At 47.7% G+C, this 12,268-nt stretch overlaps 1 protein-coding gene across 1 annotated transcript; it reads right to left on the reverse strand.

Moving 5' to 3' along the window:
• Positions 1-220: 220 nt before the first annotated feature.
• On the reverse strand, positions 221-6,391 carry LOC146333465 (vomeronasal type-2 receptor 26-like). The gene is made up of 4 exons (XM_084826344.1): positions 6,215-6,391; positions 4,561-5,373; positions 2,506-2,632; positions 221-1,122 (listed from the first exon to the last, which is right to left on the reverse strand). The coding sequence occupies exons 1-4, from the start codon at positions 6,389-6,391 to the stop codon at positions 221-223; spliced, it is 2,019 nt and encodes a 672-aa protein (XP_084682470.1).
• Between the last annotated feature and the right edge of the window lie 5,877 nt (positions 6,392-12,268).

The raw sequence follows: 12,268 nt of genomic DNA on the forward strand, positions 1-12,268 counted from the left end.
GAAAGACAAGAAAGATGTTTCTGGCAATTGAAATAAGGAGAAAATATAATGCAAAGAGCAAATGCCTCAGCACTGGGCAAAGGTGCTAGTGTGGAAAGGACCTTGTTCTTTAACAGATAACTCAGCAAATTAAATTTTCAATAATTTTATTGGACTTCCTAAGTAAATATACTTGACAGGATAGTAGAGTACCAGGGCGTGTTCCAAACGGATGGATCCCTTAATTCTTTCTCCTTATTAGATGACCTTTACAATTGAGATTGGGCCTCAGCACAATAATGTAGCATTTGGGGAGAAAGATGCAACCCAGGAGACCAGCCCCAGAGGCCAAGATGGAGAAGACCTCCACGGCCACCATGGACTTCCCCTTGGTGCTCAGGTAGGTGGGCACAAAGGAGACCCAAACGCTGCAAAACACCAGCATGCTGAAGGTGATAAACTTGGCTTTGTTAAAGCTGTCCGGCAATTTCCTTGCTGGAAAAGCCACTGTGAAGCTGACAAGGGCCAGGAAACCCATGTATCCCAAGACAGTGTAAAACATGGTGGCTGAGCCTTCATTGCACTCCACTACGATCTCTCCAGCCAGGAAATGGAAGTCCAAGTTTGGGAACGGGGGAGAGGTCAGCAGCCAGACAGCACAGATCACAGCTTGGATGAGGGGACAGGCCAGGACAATGGCGTTTGTCAGTTGTCTCCCCAAGAGTTTTCTGGCCATGTTTCCTGGCTTGGTGGCCATGAAGGCCAGAACCACCATGACAGTTTTTGCCAAGACAGAAGAAACAGCAGCAGAGAAGGTGATGCCAAAAGCAGTTTGTCGGAAAAGACAGGTGACCACTGTGGGCTTACTGATGAAGAGGAAGGAGCAGAGGAAGCAGAGCAGGAGAGAAATGAGGAGGACATAGGTGAGCTCTCGGTTGTTGGCTTTGACAATTGGTGTGTCACGGTGTTTAATGAAGGTTGCCAGCACTAGAGAGGTGATCAGAGAGAGGAAAAGAGCCAGAGAAATGAAAACAAACCACAGTGTCTCTTGACAGGAAAGAAAGTGGATCTTCTTGGGGATACACTGATCTTGGTTCTTGTTTGCGTGTTGATCTTCCGGGCACAGGACACAGTGATCTGCATCTGGAATGAGCAACTACTATTGAAGTATCTCAAACATGAGAGAAATATTCTTTCTGCACAGGCCAGTTCAGCCACAAAGGAGGAGATGGAAATAGCAGTTCTCAAGCTTATTGTACTCCTAAGCAATAAGCATATGTATTGGCCCCAGGCCAGTAACCAAGTCACCTGTCGTTTTAGAGGGGCCTAGACATCCATAATGCTTTGCTTAGGTTCGTTATTGGGGCAATTTCCTTGCTAGTGGGCCTCTGAGCATGTGAGATGAGTCAAAGGTCAATAGCGCGGCCCCAGCACATTCCATGCTAACAAAGGCTAGTATCTTATCAGGGCCTAGGAAGTGCCTGAGAAGCGAGGCTGTGTTTATACCGAGTTACAGGAGGCCGTGCTGGGAAAGTTCTGATGGTTTCCCTTCTGACCAAGCGCTGTTAGTCTATGCCGGGAAAGTTGCAGATGAACGCTAATTAACGCTTGCTGCTGCCACGCTGCTTCACTGCTGACATGTATGGTATAAGACCCATTGAACCCCTTGGCTCTGGGTTCAGAGAAGCTGTCTGATCCAACCACTGGGTACGCCTGTGTGCTGTAAGTACTCAGTAAAGGCACCTTGTAAGCAAACCTAGACCTGGCTTACCATTATCTCAGCACCTCCAAACCTTAGCAGTCCACAGCCGGGGCAAACAGCATAACGTCCATTTTATTGCTATCTGTTTAAGCTTCAGTAACTGATTTGGTAAGACCACAGATGGAAAAGTTACAAGACACTTTTTTTTACATGACTACCCGCTATGCCAGACTTATGTTCTATATTCCGCAAGCAGGAAAAGCTCAAATTGTTTAACCAGGAATGAAAACTAGGTAACTGTCGGAATTGAACCATGATCTTTTACTTGCAGCACCTTCTGAATGAGCAAAACAACAGATAGATTCCTTTCTGTCATTTACTTTAGATTATGGTCTGTCCTCTGAGGAGATATGTTCGCGCAGAGGCTGGGGAACAGGTCACAGAAATCACTAGAAATAAAAGGGCAACCTGTTTGATTTTGGGGTAACATTCCCCAGTTGTTACAAGGATGACCAACCACCCGTCCTGATCAGCATTTTGCCCTAAAAGCTTTAGGTCTGATGTCCTAAACAACCATTCTAGAAAATGAAGCATGAGGGTTATTATTCTATTATTTACATAGAAAATAATAAATTTCAGGTAAATCTGTATACTTTGCAAGCAAATAAATAACAGAAGTCTACAATCCAAAATGGAATTTACAGGAAAAAATATTCCTGGGGGACATGGCAGACTCTTCTCCTTGTCTGTGATCTTCCCCTTGGCTCCACTCCACTCTGACCCCAGCATGTTCTGCATTTATATGGCTCTTGAAGTTGAGGTACCTGTTGAGTTAGAAATCGTCCCTTCCGGACAAAGATCACATGTGTAGCAGCAAACCGGCTTCCCCTCAGGAACCTTTCTCCAGTGCCCCGGAGAGCACCGCTCCACACACCTCGCAACAGGTGTTTTCTAAAAGAGAAAAGAGAAGCAGTTGAAGATATCCAGTGATAAAAGTGGCACTAAACTGAGTTGCCCAACAGAGTTTCCTGCTACATGATGGATAGGGTCACCCTTCTAGGAGAGCCAAAAATATTCTGGATGTCTGCAGGTTACTTGGAAACATCATAGAAGAGACTCAACGGGGAGATAGAAATTGGAACGCTGGAACCCCACCCACTTTCCCAGGACCAAACCTGGGAGCTTTGCATGCAAAGATTGCTTTGTACGGCTGGATAATGACCCCTCCCTGGACTCAGTAGGCCTTGGTCTCATCTAGAAAGGCAACAAAGGGAGAGAACTGCAACAGTCTTTAGTTCTACCGTGACCCTAGAACAGGGGTCGGCAACCTTGGCGGGCCCAATGGCACATTTGCCTTCGAAGACGGAAGGTGCATTTGGCCCACAGCCATTTGGACCCTGAGCATTATTTCGTTCCTCCTCCACCCAGCTTGGATTCCCACTTTTCTTCAGCCCCCAGCCTCGATTCCCTCTTCCTGATTCTTCCCTCCACCGCCGCTGCCACTTCCATGGGGTGGGGGTGGGAAAGGAGAGAGGGCGTGGGGAGCGGCTGGCAGGTGCCTTCAGTTGTCTTGGTGGGTGCTCCCTCCCCAGCAGCTGCCCCCAAACCTTCACTTCAACCCCACCTCTGTAGCCCACATGATGGCGTCAGAGCGAATTGCAAAGTCTTGGCCTGGGGGAGCCCGTGAATCCACTCCTCCAACTTTCACAGGAAAAAAAGATCCATTTGGGAAGAAGACCCAGTTCAGGAGATCGTATCTCTTGCCATTTTCAGTGAAAGAAACTTCATCTCCAGCACTGTTGTTAAACCGGACGTTCCTCAAAGAGGCAAGAATCTGAAACGGAAGAGATGCTTAGAAGACAGCGTGACTGTGAGTGGGAGCTGGTATCTTCTAACAAACTGCAACTGCCTTCCGGTTAGGAGACCGTTCCCACCCACCCCATACTCTGTTGTTTCGTTTCCTGCTTAAGATTCATCTTCTTTGGGCGAAATCGCTTGGACATGCATGCCCAGCGCTTTGGGCCTTTTTGGCCGGTGTCGGTGGCTACAACTCTCCAATAGATCTTCGACTGGGTGCTGGAGGGGGTCTGCTCATAGCAGCAAAGAGACCAACACCTGCGGCTCTTCAGCCGGCTGTCAAGAAGGGGCACGGGGTGGAGGGAGCTTTCTGCTGCTTGCTTCTGAGGGCTGGCAGTGGCGACGGGGGGGACGGGGACAGGACTGCTTTGCAGACTAGAACTCCATATTTGGGACAGAGGCCCTGATTCCTCCCTCCTCGATATCCACAGTTCTGTTAGAGAGGAACAGGAAGTCTCTACTACTGCTGGCTTACTTCTTAATGCTCTTTCAGGGAAATGACAGCCCTGGAAGAATATCCACGGGGAATGTCTTTCTCAGGCCATTTCTACATGAGGCATTCATCATATGCTTGCAATTGGCCACTCATGGGAGCTTGCTGGTCCTTTGCATGATGTCATCAACCTCCAGGACGTCTCCTGTCTTTCCCCCCAGTTATCCCGCCTCAAAAACGATTGGAGGTAAGCTGGAATACTTTCTTTAAAAAACCTGCCGTTTCTGCAGGCGGTAGTGTCAGCACACTGGGATGATTCTGCCCGTAGATGGTGCTGTTTCATCGAAAGATATAGAAAGCCCCGTTAAAGCTGCTCAGAAACGGGGTTTCAACTGCATGTCACCTTCGTCATCGGAAGGAGCCAATCCTAATCGCTCCACAGAAACGGAAGCAAAACGCTCCAGTAGGGCGGCAGGGTTTTCCATTAACGTAGAGACACCCCTAGTGTCTTTAGAATGGACCAAGACCAAATGGACCAAATCTGCAAGGAACTTTTTATAGCATTGCCATATCTTAATGAGAGCATTACCTGCCATGGCTGGACATTCAGAAGACTCTTGGCTTCCCCCATCATTGCACGGTTGGATCCTGAGATGTACATGGCATGTAGCGCGTGTGCCACGGAATAGACGGCATTGTAGATGCTGTAGCTGTGACTGGACATCCTCGTCTCAAACAAGGATACTGGCTGATTCACCAGGTTTTCCTTCCCAGTACACTTTCTGTATCCCCATTCAAAGCTTTGGCCTGATTCCCCAAATTTACATTTAAATGTCCTTTCCCACCAGTAACGGAGAAAGGCGTCTCCTTGCGGCCGGAGTGGATCTAAAGCCCTGAGAAAATCCTTGTATTCTGGCACATCCCTTCTGTGGACTCCGAAGTGTAAAGCACCATGGATGTGTTTCAGAACTCGTCCACTCAGGGGGGATCCGGTAGCAGCCATTTCCCAGAGGGAGGTCAGGATCCAAACCTTCCTAAATGGCGTCTGGGTATTTTCTTCATGAATACCCAATAAAGCTGCTATTTGTATTATAACACTGGAATCCCCAAACACAATCATCACTTCAGGCTCCAACCAAGGACTTGGGATAGTGCCAGATCGTACTCGAAGTGCGCGGGGCTGGTCCATTGACCTGAACATGTCGGTGAAGGCCACACAGATGTCCTCCCGCTTGAGCATGGGTGTCAGCGTCTGGATGAATTCTTCACCTCTCTCATCGCTGTGAACAACCAGCCCAACCCAGTTCCAGTGGAAATGCAGGAGCAGCCGGACTAAGCCCACGTACTGAAGGATTTCCTTGGGATCGATCCGGAAGAAGGAAGGGAATTCCCTTTTCTCCCCCTGAACAGGGTTGAGCAAGCCATGACCAAGCTCAAGGAAGGAATTTCCTGTTAGTCTGTTGATGTTGTGGCATTTTAAAGACATTTTAAAGAATTTGGTGGCACATTTTGTTTTATGGCACGCGCTTCCCTGGCCTACTACAGATGACTCCAGGTGCATGAAGTGCTACCAGGAAGGAAGACATCCATTTAAAAAATAGATGTCTGAATACCAAGTGAAGTTCTGCGATGTCTTTAAGACTCCCCCTGTGTGGATATCACCCCCCAAAGTCCGGTCCGCCATGAAGGGAACCCTGGCAAAGTTCCTAACCACTGCAATGAATGTGTTTATTTTCCAGGAGGTTCACCCCGTGCATGCATTTGGGGGGCATTCTAGCTATAGGGCCCCTCCCCAAAGACAATATTAATAGCCCAATACATAGAGGACTGACAAATGTTATATTATGGTAGGTGGGGGTCTTCCCCCAACCCCCGGAGGAGTAGCTGCATAAACTGATTGCAGCAAGAACAATAAGGAATCTTGCAGCAACGCCTTTGTTACTGAGTCTTTAAGGCGTCACAAGACTCCTTGTTGTTTCTCCCCATCCAAAACTCTTTCTTACAAAACAGACCCGTGGCTGGCTGGGATCAGTCACACGGCAGCCACCTGAGATTCCTGGCTACCACCACGGTTACTGCATGGCAGGTTAGCCAAAGTCCGAAGGCCCCCCACACCTGCCATCCAGAATCAGGGCAACACAGCCACTGCATGGGCAAATACGTGTTCAGAGACTGGGGTGTCTATCTCAGTGTTCCCGAGCTCTGCTGGTCCCCTACATCTCTCCCCAGAAGAATCCCCTTACCTGTGGGATCTTGTAGATGCCCATTAAGGACGTCATCTCCCTTGAGGACTGGACGTCGAGACCCCCAATAACGGAGATCAGTTTATCCTGCCTGTCGCATTTATAATTGGGAATCATTTGGCTCTGCGAGGAAAGCAGAGAGATGCTGTTCTCATGCATGAACCTGACGATGTCCATGTGCGTATAGATGCTGTAGCCCAGGCTGGTGTTGGGAAGGAGAGTCGGATCCTTGTTGAGCTCCGTGGTGGCGAACGCCAAGGCCAGGAAGTGCTGGTAGCTCTTGATTACTGTCCTGCAGGGACGAGGGAGACATTGGGAGGCGGGTGAGGATCCCAACGGAACCGATGAGAAGTGGGGGATTAAAAAGCCTATCTGGCTCAACCTTCTTTGAACGAGGCAAAACCTTCTAGACCAAAGACAAGGAACGATTCACAGAGAAATTTAGATTGTTCTGTTCACACCGAGAGTCGCACGGTTCTGCAAGCTGCGTTTCATTAGATGAGCCCTTGGGGATGAAACCAAGGTGGTTCTTTCTAGGTCGGCGTCCTGTGTCCGAAGGTGGTCAGCCAAGAGGCTTGCTGGGAGCCCCACAAGAAGGACATGAAGGCAACAGCCCTCCTTTCCTCTTCTCCCCCACACAACAACTCCTGTTCTGCGGTAGACTGCCTCTCATCGTGGAACCTCTGTTGAGCTCTCGTGGGTCAGAGCTGCCAATTGACCTCTCCTGCAGGAGCTGGTCTGATCCTTTTTTCCGGAAACGTGACCCAGCAGCCATCATCACATCTCCAAATCTCTCCACGGTAAAGCGAGTTTTTGCAGGTGTGATTCAGCACCACTGAGGGGCAGGGCAGGGCTGCAGCTCGGTGGCAGAGGCCCTGCTTTGCATGCACAAGGCCCCAGGTTCAACCCCCAGTGTCTCCCCGTGGGCCGGGGGAAGTTTCCATCCTGTCTGAAGCCCTGGGGAGCTGTTGCCAAGCAGTGCAGGGGAGACTGGCCAAGTTGCCCCCAAGCTCTCATCTGGTACAAAGCAGCTTCCAGCTTAAAGCGGAACCGTGAGGGCCGGAAACTGGTTCCATATCTAGGGCAAGGACCAGAGCTTACTGACAGTGCACATCCTTCAAATGCGACTGGCCCCAGGGTCAATCCCTGGCATATACAGGCAACCCCGGGAGAGAGAGACCCTGTCCAGCATGCTAGAGAGACTCTGCTCGCTGCCGGGCTAGAGGGGGTCACTGCTCTGGCTCAACAGGAGGCAGCCCCCGTTGTTCCTGTTTCAGTCAGCCCTGTTTTCAGAGCCATGAGGACTGGCATCTTGATTTAGTTTGGCACAAGCACCTGCTTTGCACACCAAAGCCCCAGGTTCAATCCCTGGCAGAATTTAGAAGCATGAGAGGGAAGGAAAGCCACGGCCATCCAGTGCAGGAGAGACTGAAATAGATGGACCGATGGTCTCTCTCAGTTGAAGGAAGCTTTCAAGGTGGCCGATTCATTTTTGTTTTGCTCCCTTTACAGCGCACCTAAAGAGGAATTGCTGAGTCTTTTGTGGTCCAAAATATATCTTAACTTATATGTCAAACAATACAGATAGATGCGTAATTTTAAAAAGGGGCCCAGTTTGCTTGTTTTAGTGGAGAAAGGACTTTGTGCATAGAAACAGAGTATACAGCTTTTTTTTTTCTCTTTACCCTTCTTGGGTTTTCTTCTTGGAGATAGGAGCTAATTTGTCATTGTTGAATGTAATGTATATTTGTCGCTGGATCGTCACCTTGTTGTGGTGGGTGGGCTTGTGTGTTCCAATGAACCCTGTGAGCAAAGCCATCGGGAGTCATGTACTTCCAGCAGGGACACCCATGGCGGCAAGGTCAAGGGGGAGGAACCAGAGAAAGAATGATCCAAGAAAGTCCTCAACAGCAGAACAGGCAGAAGATAACAAGATGTATGTTACAACAGCTGTGAAGGTGGATGAAGGCTGCAGCAGATAAAGGACTACCAATCATCAAGTTATTCATGCCATCGGATTAGAGCCTTTTTCTGTAAAGACTGTGTGTTGATCATTGTGCACTGATCTCCACACATAAAACAAATTCACACCCAGGCGTCTTCCAATCCACCCAACAACCAAAAGCCCCATGGTGATCGGTGAATGGCAACGGGGGCAGGACGGTGAAATCCGGAAGCCCCTAGTCATGGACCGGCACATGGGCGGTGGATACAGACTCAGTTGTCCTAACTCAAGGACTGAGGCAGTTGAGTAGTTCAGCAGCTGTATCCACGACTGAGCAGTTCTATTCAGGATCCACTCTGCTCACCCCGTATGGGGAGGGGGCTAGAAAAGGTGCCCTAAACATAGTCAGCCTCACTCCTCCCTGACTGGATTACCGCGTCCAGTGGGGTCACCACTTAGCGGTCGCAAAAGACAAATGAACTTTGGAACATGGAATATACGGACACTGCTGGACAATACAGGCAGTGAACGCCCTGAACGCAGGACTGCCATCGTTGCAAGGGAGCTGAGCCGTTTTAACATTGATATAGCAGCACTCCAAGAAACCCGAAGAGCAGGAGAGGGACAACTGAAGGAAGAAAAAGGGGGTTACACCTTCTTCTGGAAAGGACTGCCTGAACAAGAATGACGAATACATGGAGTAGGTGTTGCTATTAAAAATGATCTTATGAAGCTCTTGTCAGAAGTTCCTACTGGCATTAACGAATGACTCTCAGCCCTTCGAATAAAACTCGCCAAAACCCAGCAGGCAACTATTTTAAGTGCCTATGCACCCAACATTAGATGCTGATGAAGACATCAAAAATTTTTTTTACTTCCAGCTGGACACCATCTTCTCAGAGATACCTAAGGAGGACAAAATTTCCTCCTTAGGTCAATTTCAATGCAAGAGTTGGGCGTGATTTGTGGCCAGGGATCATTGGGAAAGAAGGAGTCGGCAAGAGCAACCAGAATGGAATTTTACTTCTGACTAAATGTGCAGAGCATAATCTTGTTATTACCAACACACTCTTTCACCAGAAAAATAAATTTAAAAAATAATGGACGCATCCTTGGTCGAAGCACTGGCATCTCTTAGACTATGTAATTGTACGTGCCACAGATCGGTGTGATGTACTCCTCACTAGAGCCATGACGAGTGCTGACGACTGTTGGACAGACCACCAATTAATTCGTTCTACGATGGCCATTAAGACTGTCCCTCAACGTAGGCTCCAAGGAAGAAAACTAAGACATAAAATCAACACCCAAGCCCTTCAAGATCCTATTAAGCGAGCCTGCTTTCAAGCAACTCTCAAGGAACATCTATCTAGTGAAACCCCTGAAAATGTCGAGGAACACTGAAATAAATTGAAGATCTCCATTATTGTAGCCTGTGAACAAACTGTCGGATACCAAACTAAGAAACATCAGGATTGGTTTGATGAGAATGATAGGGAGATTTAACATATTATTGATAAGAAAAGGAAAGCCTTCCAAATATGGCAAAAAGACATCAACGGTGCCGCTAAGAAAAAAATCCATGCCAGTGCAAAACCTGAGGCCCAAAGACGAACTAGGGAACTTAAGAACACCTGGTGGATAAAGAAAGCTCAAGAAATCTAGCATCTTGCAGATGTCCATGATGCACGGGGCTTTTTAAAAGACCATCTATGGACCAACAAATCATGGTACAAACCCCTTACGCTCAATTGATGGTGCCAAACTTCTAAAGGACAAAGAGTCTATTGCACTGCATTGGAAAGAGCGTTATCACAACCTCCTTAACTGTAACTCTGTTGTGGCTGATGAGGTCTCCTCGCAAATCCCACAAAAACAACCAGAGATGAGCTTGCAGTATCCCCTAGTTTGGAGGAAGTCAGTAAAGCCATCAACCACATGAAAAATAACAAAGCTAGTGGACCCGATGGGATCCCTGCTGATGTCTTTAAAGAAGGTGGGCCTGAAGCTACACAACAGCTTCACAAGCTCATTGAAAAAATCTGGATGAGGGAGGAGATCCCAGCAGACTTCAGGGATGCCATAATTATCACTCTCTTTAAAAAGGGTGATAGATTGTGGAAACTATTGAGGCATCTCCCTTCTAGCTACGGCAGGCAAAATCCTGGCAAGGATCCTCACAAACTGCCTTCTACCTATCTCAGAAGATATCTTCCCTGAATCCCAAAATGGCTTCCACCCTTCCAGGGGGACAGTGGATATGATCTTCATTGCACGACAGCTCCAAGAAAAATGCAGGGAGCAAAACCAACCCCTGTACATGGCGTTTATTGATCTGACTAAGGCCTTCGACACTGTAAATTGAACTGCTCTCTGGACCATCCTTCTGAAAACTGGGTGTCCTAATAAATTTGTGAACATCTTGCGGCTCCTCCATGATGACATGACGGCAACAATCTTGGATAACAATGGCTCTCAAAGTGACCCATCTAAAGTGGGATCAGGCATTAAACAGGGACGCGTCATTGCTCCAACCTTATTCGCCATCTTCATTGCTATGATTCTACACCTTGTTGAAGGGAAACTTCCCACTGGTGTAGAAATCATATTTCGAACAGATGGAAAACTTTTTAATCTCAATAGGCTGAAAGCAAAAAATTAAGGTAATTACAACCTCTGTCATAGAACTTCAGTATGCTGATGATAACGTAATCAGTGCACATTCAGAGGAAGATCTCCAAACTATCCTAAGCATCTTCGCAGAAGCATATGAAAAGCTCGGCCTCTCGCTTAACATCAAAAAAACCAAAGTGCTTTGCCAGCAAGCACAAACCAATCCCTCTGTAGCGCCATCAATCCAGCTTAACAGTGCGATGCTGAAAAATGTTGATCGCTTTTCTTATCTTGGCAGCCATCTCTCCACAAAAGCCAACACAGACGCTGAAATTCAGCATCGCCTGAGCTCCGCGAGTGTAGCATTCTCCCGAATGAAGCATAGAGTGTTCGAGGATCGGGACATTCGCAGGGAGACCAAAATACTTGTTCACAAAGCCATTGTACTACCGACCTTGCTGTACGCCTGTGAAACATGGACCATCCATAAATGCCACTTCCAACTTCTCGAAAGATTCCATCAACGCTGCCTCCGAAAAATTCTGCAAATTACTTGGGAAGACAGACGGACTAATGTCAGCGTACTGGAAGAAGCAAAGGCCACCAGCGTTGAAACCATGACTCTCCAACATCAACTTCGCTGGACCGGCCCTGTTGTTCGAATGCCTGACCATCGTCTTCCAAAGCAGTTACTCTATTCCCAACTTACGAATGGAAAACGGAATATTGGTGGACAGCAAAAGAGATATAAAGATGTTCTTAAAGCTAATCTAAGAAAATGTAACATAAGCATTGAGAACTGGGAAGCTCTAACCCATGAGCGCTCCAGCTGGAGGTCAGCCTACATTGAAGGTGCTATGGACTTAGAAGAAGCAAGAGTACAGGGCGGAAGGGAGAAACGAGCACAGCGGAAGGCACGTCAAGCAAACCCTCACCGTGACCCACCTGGAAACCTATGTCCTCTCTGTGGGAGGCTGTGTGGATCCAGAATCGGCCTTTACAGCCACCTGCAGACCCACTGCTAAAACTCTACCCTTGGAAGACAATCTTACTCGATCACGAGTGATCGCCATGAATGAATGAGTATTTGAGTAGGCTTGAAGTTTTTGAGTGAAAGTTTATTCCTTGCATTAAATATACAACTGACTGTAGCCTTTGGTTATCAGAGCCCTCATTTCTGGGGCTATAAAGAACCACACAATTATTGCATGCTACAGAATTTCATTTGCACCCTGCAAAATGCCTGAAGCAATCCATGGTGGGGATGATTTCAGCGTTTCCCAGCCTTGAGTCCTCGGTACGGATGTCAGAGAAATCTGCAATGGAATCAAATGAATTCAGATTTCTATGAATCCAACCCATGGATTCCACAGCGAACCAGCTGGTCCTGAGTCACACAGATTCCACAGAGTTGCAGCCTAGTTTTTTTAAACTTTCCGTAATTTTACACAAGTCGTAGAAAAAGATGTTTATAAAACCCCCACTGGCCAAAAATG

This window comes from Heloderma suspectum, chromosome Z (genome assembly GCF_057233095.1).
Source record: "Heloderma suspectum isolate Gila_16-S chromosome Z, 16-S_ref, whole genome shotgun sequence".
NCBI lineage: Eukaryota > Metazoa > Chordata > Lepidosauria > Squamata > Helodermatidae > Heloderma > Heloderma suspectum.

Coding starts and splice junctions, on each gene's coding strand:
- LOC146333465 (XM_084826344.1), bottom strand. CDS start 6,391: ATGGACATCGTCAGGTTCATGCATGAGAACAGCATCTCTCTGCTTTCC. Junction 5,374..6,214: donor GCATCTACAAGATCCCACAG/GTAAGGGGATTC, acceptor AACCCTGTTCAG/GGGGAGAAAAGGGAATTCCC. Junction 2,633..4,560: donor TGAATGTCCAGCCATGGCAG/GTAATGCTCTCA, acceptor TTTCTCTTTTAG/AAAACACCTGTTGCGAGGTG.